Genomic DNA, 21,280 nt, shown 5'->3' on the forward strand with positions numbered 1-21,280 from the left:
TAGTATTTAAACCTTTCAAATAGATTTAAAAAAGAACAAAACTAGAATTTTCACATATCTAGCTAATTTCTTTAATTTTTATGTTTCCCTGCTGAAAACTAGCATTATTTTATCTCTCGTGAGATGCAACACTAAGAATATGTATACAGCACGAGGAAAATTATATTTTTAAAATACTTACACTCATTCCATGGTAACACAAGGTGTGTCTGAATTTGAAAGGCCAGGCTTAAATGAGTTAATGACATTCTTACATTTACATTATAAATATAAAAAAAATGAAAAAATGTGTAGGAGAAAATCAAAATACTTTTTGTGAAATGTGTGTTTAAACTAAAGACAAATAAGAAACTTAATTATAAAAAAATTGCTTTATTACAAGCATTTAAAAAAAACAAAAAAACTCAATTCTTTTCTCTTAATGTCTTTTTCAAAAAAAGGACAAAATCGCTCACAAACCTGCAAAAGAAAAAATCTTTACTACCCCCATCCCTGCTTCTAAAAAAAAAAGTAAATAAATAAATAGATAAAGTCTCATTACTTTCTTCGAAAAAATTGAAATTAATCAAAGTTACAAACGAAAACATTTTAATTTCAAGTGTAGAGCAAAGAAGAATTTTCTTTTCTTTTTTAAATAAATTTAGCACCTCTCTTCTTTCCAAGTCCTCCTTTTTATTCAGAATCTTCATCGTCAAAGATAGTAAGGAGATTTTCGACTAGATTTCCTTATTGTTGCGTAGAGGGTTGTTTCTTTTTCAGAATTACTTTGATAGTCCGAGGGAGAGTCTGCGGAACCCCAACTGTTGGATTCAAGACCATCGAAGGAAGACCACGAAGAACTTTTCCTAATGCGTTTCGATTTTTCAGGGCTGACAAACCGTACATGTCTTTGGGGACTGAAAACAAACAATAAAGAATTACAAGTTTTCAAAATGGAAACAATCAGAAAAAGTGCTGCGACTGAATCAGGAAATACTTTCAGCTTTTTATAGATTTTTCATAGATTTGTAAAAATATTTCTAAGAAAGTTTTTAAAAGAATTTTAATAGATTTTAAAATACTAATACAAAAATATCAGTAAATTGTGAGCTGATCAAAGATAGGGTAGACAGTGTTTGGGAATTTCATAAGGTTGGGTTGGTTGGTTGGTTGGTTGGTTGTTTTTGTTTTACGGCATATCAACCCATATCAGGTTATTTAATGCCGAATCCAAAGATTTGGAAGAAAATTTTTTTAATTAGAATATATTTGTTGTTTTCAAGTCGGTTTCTATTTAACCCATAGTTGGAACCCTAACAGGTACTACCACTCTGGGTCAGAGTGGACCTGGGAGCAATGGCAATTAAAGGGTGGCTCCACACTCCCCAAAGCCCGCAAGCTGAGGCCTCACCACTGGATATAGTTTAAGGTCATATCCAGGACCCATAAGGTTGGGATATAAGGTAAACAAGAAAAAAGTAAAAGAGGTTTGGAAAGATGGATTTTGGAGTGATAACATGAACAGCTTACATTTGTTCAAAGCAATAATAATGAACATAAAGAAAAAAAACATTGTTTTTTAATAATTTTTTTTACAAAAATTAAAGAAATGTTTGCAAGATTTTGTGTGTCCATGCAGCAACTAAATGAAAGTGCCAACAAAACCACAATGCTACATAAATCATATGTAAAAAACAAACAACAAAAACAGACCTGAGTGAAAAATGTTATTTTCAAATTTGTATAAAGCTCATAGACTTGAAAAAAGGGTAGTGAGGATTTCATGCTGTTATTTTTTTATATTTCATTTTAATTATCAAAAAACTTTACCACAAATGAAGATGATATTTTTAAATAATTACAAAAAAATAGAACAATTATAAACTTGAGAAATAAAGAGATATGAAAACATAAAATGGGGAAAAATAGAAAAGAAAGAAACACAGGCAAATGGTGGTTGTAGTCAGATGGGGGGGGGGGTTAAAAATTCCTTTTTAAAAGTCTGATACCAGTTTTGTTTCTCATCATTTTATGATCATTTTTTCTTTCCTTAACCTCCTTTATCTCTCATATCTATTTTTTTTTTTTTTGCAATTTTGTTCAAAATAATATATTTATTCATTTCCGAGAAAGTCTTTTCACAAGCACAACATATTAAAAATCTCACTATATGAGTGAATTTCATTATATTGGTCTATTCACCTTTTTTTACATTCATCTACACACACATTATATATATAAGTTATGGAAATCTATTCATAACAATTAAGTTACACACATGCATCCACATTTCATCCTTGTGAGAACTAATCAGGTTAAAGGCATTTAGTCTGATGATTCCTTAAGAGGATGAAATGCAAATTTATTCGTGTGACTTAACTGTTTTCAGTTCTACTCATGCATTGAGCACTGTTGAAGTAAGAAATAAAATCTATACATAATACCTCATATCTCCTTATAATATGTGATGTATGCATATGTACATATACGTTTATTTTTACAAACATTATTGGCTACATATGTGCATACATGTTTCTGTAGTGCCTCTATATTTATATATATAGTATATTTATTTATACAAACATTATTGGCAACAAAAACATGTACATATGTAGCTAATAATGTTTATATCAAATATATTATATATACGCTCTGCTTGTCAATGAGCATTTTTTGAGAAACACTGAAATTTCAGAGGATTTATATTTAGGAAATGCAATCATTATACACACACACATTGGTATAAAAATCTACTTATGGATAAGTTATACAAAAATATGTTTCATACTAAAAGAAATTGTTAGGTTAAATGCCTGTGCTGGAAATCTAAAAATAGGCTAAAGTTTGCCTATTTTTAGATGGTACACGTAGATTATGTTTGAGTGAGAAACTAGAAATTTTATAGTTTAAAGGTATAACACATTTACTAAACTATAGAGCCACAAATTATAGACATAAAATATATTACTACTAGAAAAAAAAAAGTAACCCATTGTATCTAAACTTTTAGTAATTAAAAAAAATAAAATGATTGTTATAAGCATATATATATATATATATATATATATATATATATAAATAAATAAACTAAACGCTTTCATAGGAGTAATAATACAGAATGTAACACTTTGTAAGTGTGTAAGGGAGGAAAAATAATAACACATTACTAGATAAATAAAAATACAAAGACGTTACTAGATAAATAAAAATAAGACGTCACTAGATAAATAAAAATAATAAGACATCACTAGATAAATAAAAATAATAAGACATCACTAGATAAATAAAAATAATAAGACATCACTAGATAAATAAAAATAATAAGACATCACTAGATAAATAAAAATAATAAGACATCACTAGATAAATAAAAATAATAAGACATTACTAGATAAATAAAAATAATAAGACATTACTAGATAAATAAAAATAATAAGACATCACTAGATAAATAAAAATAAGACATTACTAGATAAATAAAAATAATAAGACATTACTAGATAAATAAAAATAATAAGACATCACTAGATAAATAAAAATAATAAGACATCACTAGATAAATAAAAATAATAAGACATTACTAGAGGGTTATTCCATGTCAAAATACCAGCAAAAAATTGAAATCTGCACCCACCGATACCAAATTACTTGAAATTGGCACAAATATTCCCCTTCATAAGTTAGGAAAATTTGCAAAATTATTTGGTCCTAAACCTTACCGTTCGGATTTTAGGGTGGTGTAAAATTTGCATATTTTGCTTCTAAATTTATGCCGCAAAACGTCACAGAATTTCAGTATAAATTTAAAAGCAAAATATGCAAATTTTACAACCCCTAAAATCCGAATGGTAAGGTTTAGGACCAAATAATTTGGCAAATTTTCCTAACTCATGAAGGGGAATATTTGTGCCAAATTTCAAGTAATTCGGTGTCTATCTACCCTAGATAAATAAAAATAAGACATCACTAGATAAATAAAAATAAGATATTACTAGATAAATAAAAATACTAAGACATTACTAGATAAATAAAAATAAGGCATTACTAGATAAATAAAAATAAGGCATTACTAGATAAATAAAAATTACTAATACATTTTATATAGTATAAGCATATTTTTATACAACTATGTTGCTCTACTTATGTATTGACTACTGTTAAAATCAATATTAAAACAAAAATATATACATATAATTATATATATATATATATATATATATATATATATATATATATATATATTACTTTAAATAAAGGCAGGAATTTACTTTTGAAAGCTCTTTTGGATAACACCTCTTGAGGAAAAATCATTGACATGCGAAATACATAATTAACAAGAAAGAGCAAGAATGGTGAACTTAAGTGCTAACGAGATGGAAGAAGAAGTGTTTTAAAAGAAATAATTTAACATAAATATACATACATGCCATGTTAAATGACATCAGAAACTTTTGCTGCTAATAAAAGGCAAACTAAAGGAAAAATTGTAAACTAAAACGAAATTTGTGAACAAATATAAAAGACAACATCATACTGATCTAGGAGGAACAGAAAAAGACAAAGATCCTACCTGTGTTCTGTTCTGAGAGACATAGTTGGTTGCTTCTGTAGCAATAAGGAAGTACAAAACATAAGCCAATAAATTGTTTGGTCTCTTAAAAAACAGTCTGGCATAAAGAAATTTAAGTTTCCTTTGTTTTATGGCACATATCAACTTTTTGGGAGTCATTTAATGCTGTAGAACAAATCCAATTGTTAACGATTTGTTATACGTAAATAATTAAACACAAGTAACAGTTTTATATACAGTTACGGTTTTACACCTTTTTCAAACGTATTAATATGTAAATGATATCATATCCACAAGAATTTCAACATGGCATAACAGATTCTAATGTATGTGGTAGTATCCATATGCCAGTGATTTTAATGTGTAATTGCTTGAAACAAATTAAAATTTTTGTTTTGTTTTTAAACTATATATGTGTAGAAAACTGTTTTTAGACTATTTATGCTTAGAAAACTACTAAGAATTATTCTATTTTCAGCACCAAAAAAAAAAAAGAAGTGGTCAAAGGTTATATCAGTTAAAGGTTCCCATGTCTGATAAAACATGTAGTCAGCATCCTCTTTCTGATTCAGATTACATATCAATATTACTTCAGCAGAAAGGAACACAGAGGATAAAAAAAAAAGAGAAAACATTTCTCTCTACACAGGATCTATATATCTCTTTTTGTCCTAAAATAGCTAAAGATAATTGGACTAAAATGGCAGACATTCTCTCATAAAAAAAGGAACCAATACAAAAGTTGATTCACTTTTCCCCAAATAAAAAGTAGCTTCTTTTAAGTTAAATTCAATCTCCATGACAACTGTCAACATAAATGAGAAATGATGCGGGCTTTTTACTCAATCAACACTAAGCCAACTGTACCTCAATTTCATTCTCTTATAAGAGAAACTAACATTATTTCAACCAAATGCATTTATTTATACTTGATTTTGTTTACTTTTCCTTTTCACCATGACAATGCACCTGCTCACAACAGTCTGATCATCCAGTATTTCTCGGCCAAGAAAAAAACTTATCATGCTTCCTAATGCTTGCATAATGTTTTGTATGAATTATTTTTCTTCATTTTCCTCTACATTCCAAAAAATCATCAGGGGAGGGAGGGGGCAGTTTAAAGGCATAATAGCCATCAAGATCAGGGGATGGGGGCATCTAAGAAGAACCCTTCCAGCAGTGCATAAAAGTGTGGCAGAGAAGGATAGAAAAGTGCATTAGACTAAATAGATTATTAATTTGAAGAGGGAAACCATGTAGCTAGTTATTTGAAATTGAAATAAATTGAAATCACCTCAAATACACATACAAATCTTATTACAGCAAAAATGTCACTCACGTGAAATATATGGTGAGAGCATCTTTTAGAGATTACATGATATGCGAACACATACAGTATTTTAAATTTCTTTGTGTTAAATGTAGCTTTTATGAAAGCTTAATTTAAAATAAAGAAAAAGAAACATCTTTATAGATAAATGGCAAAAATGTTTTGGTAAATACATTTAGATTAAAAGAATTTGATACTATCGACGTCCCTCCCCTCAAATTCTTAGGAAGTAAAACAAAAAAGAAAAAATATAACAACAAAAAAAAGAAATAAGTTTATCAGTAGAACAACAGATAGGAAACTGTTCACAAAGGAATAAAAAAGAAAGCTAAAATAGTATAGTTAATCAGTGAACGGGAACAAAGGATCGGTCAATATATTTTAGAGTAAGTTTTAGGTATGGGGGTGATTTTTGTGACAGTTTACGATGGGAATAGCTTTGGACAATCTTTGGTTTGCGATAGTTGATGACAGTTACAGTGGAGGAGAGTTTCCAGTTGAACAATAGAATACAAGCTGTGGCTCAGAGCAGATGAGGAAATGAATTGATCAATTGACTGACAAACATAACATCGGCAGACAACTATAAACTGCATCAATCGCTTTATTGCAGATTAGTAAAATATCAACATTTCACTAAATATAGGTCGCAATAAAATAAAAATCATATAATCAAATGACTGCTTTAAGGTTAGTTATTTCTCAAAATTTTATTCAAATCCATGTGATATTCACAAAGTTATGACATTTTATTCTTTATCAAGGAATTTTCACTTAGGGAAAAACGAATGCCCTGGGCACAGAATTACATGAAAATGGATTTCCAACATGTCCTATTTACAGATGAGACCCGTGCTACTCTTGACGGTCCAGATGGATGGGCCAAAGTTTGGAACTCGAACGGAACTCCAACCTCTTACAAAGTTCATCGCAAACAAGGAGGTGGAGGCATCATGTTTTGGGTAGGAATCATTGGGGATAAGTTGGTTGGACCATTCAGAGTTCCAGAGGGTGTAAAACTTACCAGCAATGCGTACACAGCCTTTTTGGATAAACATTTCTCACCATGGCTAGATGACCTACCATTGTCACGTCACTTTCAGATGATTTTTATGCATGACAATGCACCATCCCATTCTAGGGCGACTGCAACCTTCCTTGAATCTATGGGCTTCTTTAGAGAAACCCTCATGAGCTGGCTAACCTGTTCTCCGGATCTTAACCCCATTGAACATCTCTGGTCAATATTGAAAAGAGGTGTTTATGAGGGAAGAGAGCAATTTACTTCAAAAGATGCCCTGTGGAGGAAAGTAGTTGATGTCGTGAGAACCATAACTCCTTTTCAGATCAAACAATTGACTTCTTCGGTGGACAAAAGTTTGTTTAAAGTTATTTTTTAAAAAAATGGTTGATATGGTGATAAATAATTCATTTATTTGAGGTTTAGCACCTATGATGTGCTTTTGTTTATTATTCTTTAACGGAAAAATATAATAAAAAGTAAAGTTTTCATGATTAGACATTGTATTTTTGCCCTAATACAACATTTTAAGAGACCTGCAATAAAGTGATGGACAGTGGAAATTCCTGGATAAAGAATAAAATGTCATAACTTTGTGAATATCGCATAAATTTGAATAAAATTTTGGAAAGTAACTAACCTTAAAGCAGTCATTTGATTATATAATTTTCTTTTTATGACATATTTAGTAAAATGTTGATATTTTACTAATCTGCAATAAAGCAATTGACGCAGTTTATAGATATAGGTCTTAGCATGTAGAGGATCAATGTCATACACATATACATAGTGAAAAACTGATATTGGCAGAATGCATCAGAATTAATGTTTTTTTGTGTTTTATTTTATCTTTTATACTTGTGAATTTGTATGCACCCCCTCAATAGTTGCTAATGTGAGAGACGATGACACAGCCATAAGAGAAGACGAAGGAGAAGACGACCACAGAAACAATGTTTGGGTCAGTATTTGTCAAGTGGGCAGCATGTGGGTATCACAAAAATATTTGATGATAGGAAATTACCTTATGCAAACAATGACTTCCAGAGAAAAATGAAAGAAAAAAGTCATATTTGACAAATATTAGTTATTAGGATCTGATTAAGCGATATTAGAAAAAAAAAATGTCTTACCCAGGAAGGGCATCATCATCAGGGTTAAGATCATATGTACCATCGGAATCTTCGCTTTGTCCATTCATAGCTTTCAAACAAACCATTTCAGTTTTTCTTTGAGAAATGTATGCAAAAAATGCAGCTCCTCTTCCAGCGGCCTTACCAAGATATCGAGGACGCACTCGAATAAATGTCATTTGTTTGCCCCTGAAAAAAAAAAAAGAATATCATAAAATAGATTGTTGATTATCATCGCCAAAACCATTGGCAAGGTGAACACTACAAAGATCAATGAAATGGGAAACAAAAAGGTAAAAAAATACGAAATGAAAAATGCACCAACAATATCTACGATTTAGAAGACCGATTGAAGAAATAGCAGATAAAAACACAGGGATATGATTAAGAAAAGGACACTTGAATAGAGAAATGAAATTACTAATGGACAGCCATACAGAACAATACAGTCAAAATTATATAAAAGCTAAAACAGACAAAACCCAGGAAACTAGTATTTACTGGTTTCCTGCAATTTATAGACTGAACTAAACTGAAAAAGCATCCTAAATGAATGCATCACACTAACCCAAAAGGAATTTAAAAAGTCTATTGGAAACTGTAAACTACTGAATTTAGGCAGACAAATGGTTCAAGTTTAAACAGGAGTCAATATTAGAAAACAAATGATGTAAAAAACCTTTAGGACATGGAATCAAGGTCATCCAAACAAGAACATCAGACATGGTCATAAGCAACAAGAAGGAAAAAGTTGCCAAATATTAGATTTCTGTGTCACCGCAGATCATAGAAGACAGAAAAACTAATAAATACATGCAACCTGTTAAAGAGTTGAAAGGAATATGGAACATTGGAACATGTGGGAAAGACATTGCAGGGACAAGTAAAGGGCATCACCTACTAGGTTACAAAGTTAGTTTTGAACTCTGTCAAAGCAGGATAGGGTGTTTCAAGCAGCTCCTACCCTGATGTGGCAACAGTACTCCATTCTAGAACATATTTGGCTCTTATACAAGGAGATATTTACTAGAGCGATAGAATGATCCCACCATTTTTCCAGTGACCTTGGCAACAGATTTGATGCATGTGCTTCATTTCAGATCAGGAATGAATGTCAGACCCAGAAGCTTATCAAAATAGGGAGCCTCCCCAAGAAGAGATATTCATTTCATTTGGGGTCAGACGAGGGTCAAAGCATTGATGATGGAAAGAAAGAAGTTTGGTTTTAGATGCATTAAAATTAACCAGCCACCTTGTTCCCCATTGCACCACTTGCTCAAGATAAGAGAGAAAATCAAAGAGATCTTGGACATTTCCTATCTTTGAAGTGTTGCCATAGATGATAGTGTCGTCTGCAAAAATGTTTATGAATCATCTACGAATATGATCTGGGATATCATTGATGAATATCAGAAAGAGTTGGGCCCAGGATGGAACCCTGAGAGATGCCAGCATTAATAGCTTCTGATTAACCACAACTCTTATAAACCTATCAGAGAGAAATGATTTCATAATTGAGAAGACATTTCCAGTTATACTATAGCTGAAGATCTTATGAAGTAGGCCTTTATGACATACCCTATCAAAAGCCTTTGATATGTCAAGAGCAATTGCTCTAGAAACAAAGTCCCCATGAGATATTATAGTTAGCACATCAGCTGTACGCTGTATGCTAGGTGTGCAATAAGTAATGCCCCTGACCCACTTCCCATAACAGTAGAGCAACGAAACTTGGCACACTTATTAGTCTTTCTCTACATAGGAACCACCCAGAGTTATGCATTTCTCCCATTGTTTGATGCAGCTCTGGAGACCGTTTTTGTAGAACACCCCAGGTTGGTCCTCCAACCACGACGTGACTTCAGAAATCAAGGTTGCATCATCTGGGAAACACTTTCTTTTCAAAAACAACTTCATGGCTGGGAAGAGGTGGAAGTCAGAGGGTGCAAGGTCAGGAGAGTAGGGAAAATAGGGGAGGATTTCATAACCACACGCCCGTGCTTCTGATCTAGCTACAAGCGAGTTGTGGACCGGAGCGTTGTCCTGCAGGAGGAGGGTACCTTTGCTGATCTTGCCCCGCCTCTTGATTTTGATAGCTTTCCTTAATTTCCTCGAAAGTGAAGCATAATAGGCTCCTGTAATTGTGGTACCCTTTGCCAGGAAATCTGTCATCACTACTCCATCCTGGTCCCAGAAGACTGCACCCTTGCCTTCTTTGGAGGTGGTGAGTCCAAGTGCTTCCACTGCATTGACTGGGCTTTGATCTCTGGATCATAGTGATGAACCCAGGTTTCATCCTATGTAATCAGTCTTTTGAAAAACTTTGACTCATCTTCTTGGCACATCTCCAAATTCATCCTCGAGCACCCGACACGTTCTCTCTTCTGGAATGGTGTGAGCAACCTGGGAATCCATCTGGCAGAAACCTTATGCATATGCAAATGGTCATGAATGATAGTTTCCACAGATCCTGTACTAATCTTGACATCTTGAGCTATTTGGCAAATAGTAATGTGCTGATCTTCCAAAATGGCAGCCTCAACTTGACGGACAGATGCCTCATCAATGGCAGAAGTGGGGGGGCGACCAGGTCTGGGAGCCGTTTCCACAGACTTCCGACCATGCTTGAATTCACGATGCCAGCGTTTTACAAGGTCACATGATGGGGCATTATCACCATAAGTTTCTTTCATTTCATCAAAAGTCTCCTGTGGTGTACATCCTTTCAAGTACAAAAACCAGATCACTGCTCGACATTCAACAGGCTTCATTTCACACCTGACTCAGTTCAAACACCTGTAAAACAGAAACCACAATTAATCCAGAGCTATAATTTACCACATAACCCGTAGAGATATAAATCATTGCACATGCAAAATTTCAGCTAGATCAGACAACTGGTAGTGGGTCAGGGGCATTACTTATTGCACGCCCCTCGTAGATCTAGAAAAACGGAAACCATATTGTATGTAGGTTATTTTTGCTGAGGTGGTTGACCACTTCTCTATTCAATACAGATTCAAGCAACTTACTCATGATGCACTGGAGACTTATTGGTCTGTACTGAGATGGAGATGACCAATCACCTGAATTTTTAAATATGGAGTAGACTGATGAATTTTAATTTTATTTATTACGGACAATTATCCTCATCGTTTTATTAGTTGTTTCATAACCTTTCGGCCAACTATTCCTCTGGCCTTCGTCAGGTGGTAACTGCGACGGATAGGAACTCTGAATCTCCACAGGCTCCGAAGCGCAGTTGATAGAGACGGGGCCTGTGGTGCAGTTGATAGAGATGTTGAATCTCTACGGTTCCAGGTGAGAATTGTCTGAAGATAGTGGTTTCAATCCTACCCAAAGCCAGCCAGAGGCTTACTTGGCCAAAAAACGTGGTGAGACGGCAACAACTATGGAAGGCAGTAATTGCAGTGAATGCAGTCAGGAGATTCAGAGTTTCTATCCGTCGCAGTTACCACCTGACGAAGGCTAGAGGAATAGTTGGCCGAAATGTCATGAAACGACTAATAAAAAGATGAGGACAATTGTCCGCAATAAATAAAATTAATAAAACTCATCTTAATAATGAATTCCAATTAAAATAATATAGACTGATGAAGTTTTCCAGGGTGTTGAGAAGCATTTCTCCTTTAGACAACGTTTAAACAGCTTTGTAAGTATGGGAGCTAGTTCTGGTTGAAGCTTTTTCAGCACTATAATAGGAATGCCATCAGGGCCAGTTGCTTTACTGGAATCAAGGTTTTTGATAAGTTTGGCAACATCACACATAGATATTTGTATGTTGCATTGCATGTTTTCAGACATAGAATAGAATATGGGGCGGGGGAGTAGGGGGTCATCCCTGATCGCATAGAGTAGAATTTGCTGCAAAGTTCTTGGTACAGAGTTTGCCTTTATCTAACTGACAAGATTACCTCAGGTCCATTGATGATGGTTGGTGTATAGGACAGGATATAGTTCAGGATCCCATTTGTTATTTGCCAAAACAAATAGGAATCAAACCACTGCTCAGTTATTTTAAACTTTGACTGAGAATACGACTCTCTCTCATTCTTTATTACTCTTTTAACAGTGGTTGCTAGCAGTCTTAAAGGAAGCTTCTTGGAGGTTATATTGGCTGGAACATCATGAAAAAAAATAACCAACATGAAAATATTAGTTCCAATAATACAAATTATCAATTCACATTCTTAAAATTCCAATAGACCAACTTTATGTTTGTTTTCACTAAACTTTTCCTCAACAAGTTTGCATAACAGAAAATTTGAATCATATTTATTGTAGTTACCAAGAATTATTGTTGTGTGGCACATTTTTTTCCTACAAAAAACTTGGTAATTTTTACCAGTTAGTTATGAAAAAATACAAATGAGGTTATGGATGATTTGGGAAACATGTTTACTTACTTGATGTCATTTCTGTTCATCGGAATCATTGTGGATTGGACACAGTTAAAATATGTTACAAATAAGTATGGGTCATGGTAATCTTAAAAAAAAAAAACAAAAAAAATAATTAAAACATTTACAGATTTATAAAGAATCATTTCATTATTTTATGCAATCACATTTTATTTTTTATATATACAAACTATAGGAAATAAAGATTAAAAATGAAATTTTTGATAAAATAAAAAGTTGAAAGAATATATCTCCACTTATACATAAAAGTCACTGTCTGTGTGTCTTTGTTCTCTCTGGACTCCGAAATGACTGAACTGATTTTTAACAAATTTCACCCAAATGTACTTTAGGTGTCTGGGAGTGTTCTTATATAGGTTTTTTTATCGAAATGCTTCCAATAAGAATCGAAAATTAATAATTGAAAAAATCTGATTAAAGAAAGAACAGTCTAATTTCGACCAAAGTTAACCCGTTTATACAATCTAACATCACAAGTGCATTTGAAAACTTTTATCATCACACAAGCAGAAGATCCCTAATCAATTGATTTGAAAAAAAAAAATGGCGATTTCATTAATTTTGATGACTATTTCAATATTAAGTTCAATAAAAGTATTGAAAGTAGGGAACATTAAATCCGGGTAACAACGGGTCTCCCTGCTAGTATGATATGATTATTCCAAGTATGCTTTCGTTACACTTTAAAATGTATTTCCCAGCAAAGATGATGCATTTCTTTACATATGATTATGGAAAACATAAAACCATGTAAATTATAGGCGTTAATGTATTGCAAATAAATAGTCAGTACTAACATACATATATACATATTAGAACGCAAATACATACAAATCAACTGTACAATTATATACTAAAAGACAAGAAAATTCATCTATCATACATGTACATACACGAATGTGTTTATATCAGCTGATGTGCAACCACACACATGCATCTAAATTTACAGATAATCATAACTTAGATGCACATCTCAATATAAAATGGCACATTCGTAGATACATATATCTCAATATAAAATGGCACACTCGTAGATACATATATAAACCTATGCATAGGATTTCAGAAGTTCACATAGCAATATGCCTCCAAATAGATATAAAAATAAGAATGAATAATGTAAAAAGAACATAGACCTTAGATACATCAGTGCTCATATAAAAATACAGAAGAGATTATATACACCAGTACAGATACATACACATAGAAATGCATTTTTAAGCACACACACACACATCACCACTTATTTGCACATACATACAAATATTCATATATATGAATCACCAAACAGATACTTAAATATCAGTAAACATATCCCTTCTCACATATAAATGGAAAGAACTTGAATGCCCACTAGACACCATCCTTAGGTGTCTTTGGTCTCTCTGTATAGGTGTTTGTCAGAGACTCTGACATGAGGATATTTCTGATATGAAGTAAACCCAGACAAAATATTTAAAAAAAAATTGTCTCCACAGGCTATCCAGCACATCTCCCTTTATTAATAGAGAGCAACTTTGAATAATAAATAAAAAGCTGTTGATGATGCGGAATCATATATAAAAATATGAAGAAATTTTTTTATTTACATACTTGCAGGAGAAAAAGAACTCTTCAGCCTGTTTATACACCTGGCAGGAAGAGGCAAATAATGTTGCAAACATTCTAGTCTCTTGAAATGGCACTCCAGCCATGACAAAGGCCAACCAAGGTAGGCATCAGGCCTTGTTAGTAGCGGTTCTGACCCCCATCTCCATCATGTTTGGCAACAAAAAATAAGAGGCTTAAAAGCCTGGCCATGGACTGTTTTGCTAACACAACTCAAAGTTTGAAAAGTGGAGCAAAGCAGCAAATCAAATCATGATCAAGAAAAAAAAAACAAAAAAAACCCTGAATAGAAACAGAACCCAACCGGTTACTTTACTAAGATCATTGATTTCCCAGATGGGAATATATATATATATATATATATATATATATATATATATATATATATATATATATATAACTAAAGAAAAAATAACCTTCATTAAAAATGCAGCCATAAAGGAGGCAGAAAATGACTACCTTCCTATCAAGGAAGAGGAAAACAAAAAGATAAGCATCTGGATGCGAGAGGGAAGAAAAGTGGACATTGTCACAGGCTACAGAATATGCTAAAAAAAACATGCCAAATAGAAATAAAGGACAGAGATCTGGACGGAAATATTCTTCCACTTCTGTCCAAGATAAAAAAAAAAAATTATTCCATCCCAAAAATAACCTGCCAGCAACACAAGAGCCTGAAGGTTTTTAATGAGGCTGAGATGGAGTACATATAAACACAACTATCAGCTCTCATTAGAAATAAACAGAATCCGTTGGAAAAGCCAATCACAATTCCCATCAACAACCAATGCACCCTAACCTCAGAAGCACAGCAAGAGCCACACCACCACCATTCACGGGTTGATTCACCCAAACTGTCGATGACACCTCAAAAGGGATCCAGTTTAACATCAGGATCTCTTTTGTTAAATGACTTCCCTCTCACCACCAGCAGTTAACAATGAAAAAAAACTAAAACAATCTTGGTTCTTCCTTGTGACTATTAACACCTGTACTAGCACCACTACTTCAGGAACTGCTGGAACTGAATGATGATCAGTTGTCCTTAGAGGAGTCACATAAGACCATTAAGGAAATCCAAAAGATGGGGTTGGAGGAAAGATCTCAGCAGCCAAAATTACAAACAACCAGGGCAGCGATAAAAAAGGGTTAATGTTGCTCTTCAGACACTTGCACCAGATAACACATCCCTTAGGAAGCTGAACAAGATCTGTTATGCTGCAGGACTCTACGTTATTATAAAAAAAAAAATAAACCTGTATCTAAATTCCAAAAACAAAACCAATAGTAGTTCGGAGCACAGAAACAAATACTACATTGCAAATAGAAACTCCAAAATCAGCTAAATCTTTGTAGAAAGGAATCGTCTGAAATAAACAATTCCTTGTCACCCCTGCAGTGCATGGATGACTGAAAAACGTCATCAGAAAGCTCAATAGAAAATATGAGACAAAATGTGGGAAGATGAAGAACAGCGAGGGAATGAGGGCAGGATCCCAACCCGTGACAAAAGAATTAAAAAACAAAAAGAAAAAAAAAATATGGTGAAACTGAAAATAAACAGTTTAAACAAAATGCACAACTAAGCTTAATAAGGAATATAATAACAGTAGAAAAGCCACCCAAAAAGAAAGAGCAGGAGGATTATTGGAGGCTTCTGTTTGAAAATGAGTGTACCTACAATGAAGATGGATCCTACAATGAAGATGGATCCTAGTAATGAAAAAACAAATTCCAGAAATAACAGCTGGCATGATAAAGCTGAATGGACTACAAAAATCCTGGCATAGACAACCTACCCAATTTCTAGCTTAAGTAACAAACAGCACTTCATAGTCATTATAGCAGTTGCAGACTATTAAGGAGTGAAGAGGTCGCACCGACATTGTTCCTAAAAAGGGATACAACCCTCATATCCAAAACAAGTGAAACACAATGCCGTAGTAAGTATAAACCCATCTGCTGTCTCACTATGACCTATAAGCCTGGTTGAAGACAGCATCTATCAACAGATCTCCTCTCGAGGATACCTGAAAAATGAACAAGTAGGAGGAAGTGTTTATGCATCAAGGACCAGTTGTTGATTAATAAGACCATCCTTGAGGAATGTAAGAATAGGCAGAAGAACCTAAACATGGCTTGGATTGATTACCAAAACAACGTATGATAGTGTGCCGTACACATGTCTTGATTTATATAAGATCCAATAAAATGTGGTAAACAACCATGGTATTAAGTCACACTAACAGAAATGTAAAAATCCCTAACATCAAGATCAGAAAAGGAATCTTCCTATCTTTTTTACTCTTAAACAAGCTACTCAATAAAACATCTCCTCTTGCAAAAGCCATCCTCATGAGGCGTCTACGCTGGTTTAGCCATGCCCTTCCTCGTCAACCAGGCAATGTCGTCCAGGAGGCCATCGACTCGGCCCCGTTGCAAGGCTGGAAGAAACGTTGCAGTGGACAGCTGAAGACTTGGATCAGAACAGTGAAACAAGACTGAGTTGATTCTGGGTCCTCACCTGTACGATCTACGCTGCTGGAACCGTGAATGGCTCATGTTCACGGGTGCTGTGGCATTGGATCATCAGGTGTGGTCGGCCTCAATTCGAGATGTGACACTAGCACAATGGGTGGAGCTGGTTCAACCGATCAACGGTGATAGCCGAAACAAGTACAAGTACTCAATAAAAACCAGAGTGCCTACAATCTGAGCCAAGGCCGCCAACAAGACCTGAACAAAAGAGTAAACCATCTGCTTTTCATGGATGAATTATAACTCAGACGCTAACTGAAGTCTACTCGTGCAGGTTGTACATAAATTCTCCAGATATATCAGAATGAAGTTTGGTTTGGACAAATGTGAAGTGTTCTATCTTCTGAGAAGAAGGTCCCAACAGAAAACATACAGTTTGATGAAGATACTAATATCAAAGAGCAGGAAAAATGCAAATCACTTGGCATAGATGAGAATTCAATACATCAAAATTACAGAAAAATTAGCAGTAAATATATATTTGTTGTGTAAGGAAAATCTGTAAAACAGAGCTTACAAACAAAAATAAGATTATTGCCATTAAGCAACAATGCCATAACATACAGCTTTGGCACTGTTGACTGGCCACAAAGGGATATAAACAGACTAGACACTAAAACACGGAAAATGTTGACACTGTACAGGGTGGAACGATAAAGTTGTCAGCATTACAACTTTATTTTAAAACTTTTATTGGAAAAATCAATTCAGGTAACTTGTGTAGTAGAGCTGACATCTATTCAATGTAGCCTCCTTCAGCCTCAATCACAGCCTCAATATGGGTCCAGAACTGGGAGTATGCCTTTTCCACAAGCTTGGCAAATACTTTGTAGATGGTGGCAATCAGGCTGGCTTTAGTGTTGTGGGAGATCATATTGATGTTCTCAGTGTATGACCAAATGAAGTAGTCTAGTGGGTTCAGGTCGGAGGAGGATGGGGAGGAGAGCAGTGACAGAAGGGTAAAAAGTTCTAGCACTCCTTCTGAAGCCAAGCCTGAGTCTCTTTGGACTTATGGGTCAGTGCTAAGTCCTGCTGCCACACCCAGGGTCTACCAGCAGCCACTTGATTGCACCAGGGGATCATCACACTCTTCAACACATCCAGGTACACTTTGGTGTTGATTTTCAAGCTGACTTCGAAGATGTGAGGTGGCATGATGTGACCCTCACTTGAAACAACACCAAAGACCATAACCGGAAACTTTATATGTGATAATCCAGTGATGCATTTTGAGGGTGCTGGCAATGGTTCTGTTGTCATAACTTGGGCTCGTTGAACATGGTGTCATTTTCAGATATGACAGAAGGCTCCTATCACTCTTGAGATTTGTCCACAACTGGCCAAATAGATAGTTTGCAACAAAATGCGAAAACCAGTTTTCATCAAACGGAAATGAAATTATGTTGTCTTTTCTCGGGCAACAATTTTATCATTCCACCTTGTACAGAATAACATATGGAAACCAGTGTCTGCCGAGACTGTATCTGCCCAAAAGTGCAGAAGGTATGGGTCTCTCAGAAATTGACTATCAGGACTGTGCCATTATTGTAAGCACAGGGCAATATCTGATAAGCTTTTAAACCTCATAATGGCACATCAGCATCATGAAATAAGAGTCAGCAGAAAAGCATCTATCACTAAACTGGTCAAACATTTTAGACAAAAGCTGTCTTACAAATGAGACAGAATACAAAAACAAGTCTGCTTAGGAAATAACCCAAAAGAGTCTCCAAAACACATTGGAAAAAAATATGAAAGAATGGATCGACCAACAGCATGCCAAGTATTTTTGGGATGAATTCACTCAGGACTATATAGATAAAGAATGCTCTATAAGCTGGCTAAAAAGAAAATCATTCTATTATGATCAGGAGAGGATTATAATGATTGCCCAAAATGAAAGCTTAATGACCAATGCTTTTAAAAAGATGAGTGGTCTCAGCCATAACAACAAGTACAGGTTCTGCCACACACAAGTGGAGTGTGTAAGCCACCTAACATTCAGCTGTAAGGTTCTACTATAGGATGCAACACAATGGAGTGTGCAACTACCTTCACTGAACGATCTGTAAAATGTTGAATATTGAATGCAGCAGCAAGTCCTGGGAACATGTTTACCAGGAAGAACAGTTGGAAATAAGTCATACATCATCCATCATATGCAATTCCTACAGCTATGTACCTCGAAATCAGAGCTATTAAACCTGAAATAGTAATATGAGACAAGAAGGAGAAAGAAACAACCTTAGTATAAGTTAGTGCCCCTAACGATATTGGATTAAACAGAGCTGAAAGGGAAAAGATAAAACACGAAGGCCTTATGTATGACATGAAAAGAAACTGGAATCTTAAGAAAATCTCTATCCAGTTATTATAGGAACAACTGGACTTGTGAAAAAGAATTTCCAAAAGTACTTAGCAAATATACCTAGTGAACCAAGTGCAAGAGAAATTCAAACAATTGCATTTGAAAGGATGATTAGAATCTTAAAAAGATTTCTCAGTTGGAATATATGAGATAATGGGTGAATGTCTGGCATCCAGTAGGATGCTTCATCCCCAGCTTGAACAAACTGATAAAAAAATTAAAAAAACAAAACATACACGCAGACATACATCAATGCAAGTACACACACATAGTGATTCACCAACTCATTGATATACAAATAATGATACATACACACATCACAAGTTATCTTTCTCGTTTTTTTAAACGATTTTCAAAATGGCACTGTGGGATAATCACCTCTCGATTAATCATAAAGCTTGATATTCTTATTTAAAAATCAAACTACATCAACTTACCTGATTTTTGGAATACAAAATTTCTTTTCATCATGGGTACATACATCATACAGATTTTTCTTTATTTTTGTCTTTTAATATGAGGGTAATTCTGAACATATATTTCAAATAAAAATTTTTTTTAAAAACACCTTCTGAATGGTAGCTCAATGATGTATGATAGCTCAATGATGTATGATTATAAATATGAGAATCATTCCAAAAGTAAAGCCTCCTATGTATTATTTTTTTAAACTTTACTCTTTACTGTCAGAATTTTTTTAATGCAATAAACAAATTTTAAGCATGAAATCCATATGTGCTGGAAGTTAGCATGCAACTGACGCACGAACATAAACACCTCATTCACTTGTTGAACCATGCATAGACCTGTACTTTGAAGTTGGACTGACAATCCATAAGAATAAAAAATATTTCCTATACAAGTGTTTTTTTGAAAGAGGACTTAAAAATACAGTTTGGTAGTAAAGAGTTAATGGAACATCTCTACTTCTGACATGACAGGGTTGCTTTCTTAGAGTCTCACACTGTCAATATCGGCAACAGAGATATGAAACTTTCGGGTCATGAATGCATAAGTTTAGTCATTATAACAATCCAATTTGCAATCCTCTATTTGTTCAGAATAAAAAATAAGAAGCATTACTTTTAGAATGTCTCTCGTGTGTATATACACACATGCACACAATAAATTCCATATTACAATTTATACTTTCGCTGTATGGTCCAATATTATATTAATGTAAAAACCCTTATAAAAAAAATACCACTATTGGATTCTTTATAAAATTTTACTCGTAAGAAAGTTATATTTAATCCTGATATAGATCTTTATTTTCAATTGCATTTTCAAATTGAAATTGATAATTTGACCCAAGTGACTCCAAATGTTATCTGACGAAAATTTCAGTGGTTTCATTCGGTTCCTTGACAAATAGAACTTTATTGAATTGAAAATTTTCTATTAACATATTGGGTAATCATGAAGAAAAACTTGTTCATCTGACGAATGGAATTCTACTTTTACTAAGAACATTGACGTAAATGTAAAAAACAATGTAAAAATAAAAAACATTTTTTTTAAATTATCTATTTCAAACAAAAAATGTTTTTTAAACTACTTAATTTAATGTAAAAACAATAAAAAAAAAAGTAAATATAATAGAAATTTTATTGTTGCTGGTTTTTTTTTTTCTTACATTTACTTGAATGTTCTTAGTAAAAGTAGAATTACGTCCATTAGACGAACAGGTCTTTCTTGATGATTGCCATGTACTGGGTTCTGTAACAGTCAAACAAATAATTCTCTCCCTCTTTCTCTCTCTCTATATATATATATATATAAATGTTTGTATATAAATAAAGAGAATTTTACCAAATGCTAAGGGCAATCCACTCCATCGCATATTATTCGCTCGGCTTCTCGTCCCTTTTGAATCAACAAATACACCAAATTCTGAAAGAAAGACAAAAAAAAAATTGGTTTAACTCATTCAGTTTTATTCCTCACATTGAAAACACAAAACTTTTAAAAAATAGGAAAATACATCAAGTGAACTTTTAAGATATTTGTGAATTTTTCTTTACCAATTTTAAGGACATTTTTTAGTCCATTTTAAATGAAGAGTTTTGGATCGATTGAGTAAGCATTTTAGCCTCCTAGGGAATTAGAATTTTATTGAAAAATTAGGCATAATCATTTTCTGCACTTGTGATCAGATAACTTGATACAAATCTTTTTTATGAAAAACTTACGAACCAATTTTGAGAATATCAAAAGAATAATGGATAATGATACAAACATCTTTTCTGCTTAACATTTCTGACAAATGTTTTTAAATAATTGACTGATAA

At 33.7% G+C, this 21,280-nt stretch overlaps 1 protein-coding gene across 4 annotated transcripts in view; it reads right to left on the reverse strand.

Moving 5' to 3' along the window:
* Positions 1-356: 356 nt before the first annotated feature.
* Positions 357-21,280, reverse strand: part of LOC145249633 (citron Rho-interacting kinase-like) — a 384,140-nt gene continuing 363,216 nt past the window's right edge. For 3 of the 4 annotated variants that reach the window (XM_080111385.1, XM_080111382.1, XM_080111383.1), the window contains 4 exons: positions 20,802-20,882; positions 12,461-12,542; positions 8,034-8,222; positions 357-896 (listed from right to left, as the gene is read on the reverse strand). In XM_080111385.1, coding sequence (XP_079967511.1) covers positions 692-896; positions 8,034-8,222; positions 12,461-12,542; positions 20,802-20,882 — 557 coding nt within the window. In that variant the 3' untranslated portion in view covers positions 357-691. Of the gene's footprint in view, positions 897-4,549; positions 4,585-8,033; positions 8,223-12,460; positions 12,543-20,801; positions 20,883-21,280 lie in introns of all 4 variants that reach the window. The other variant, XM_080111384.1, reaches the window with a different exon arrangement.

This window comes from Euprymna scolopes, chromosome 28, assembly GCF_053919585.1.
Source record: "Euprymna scolopes isolate OS-2025 chromosome 28, ASM5391958v1, whole genome shotgun sequence".
Taxonomy (NCBI): domain Eukaryota; kingdom Metazoa; phylum Mollusca; class Cephalopoda; order Sepiida; family Sepiolidae; genus Euprymna; species Euprymna scolopes.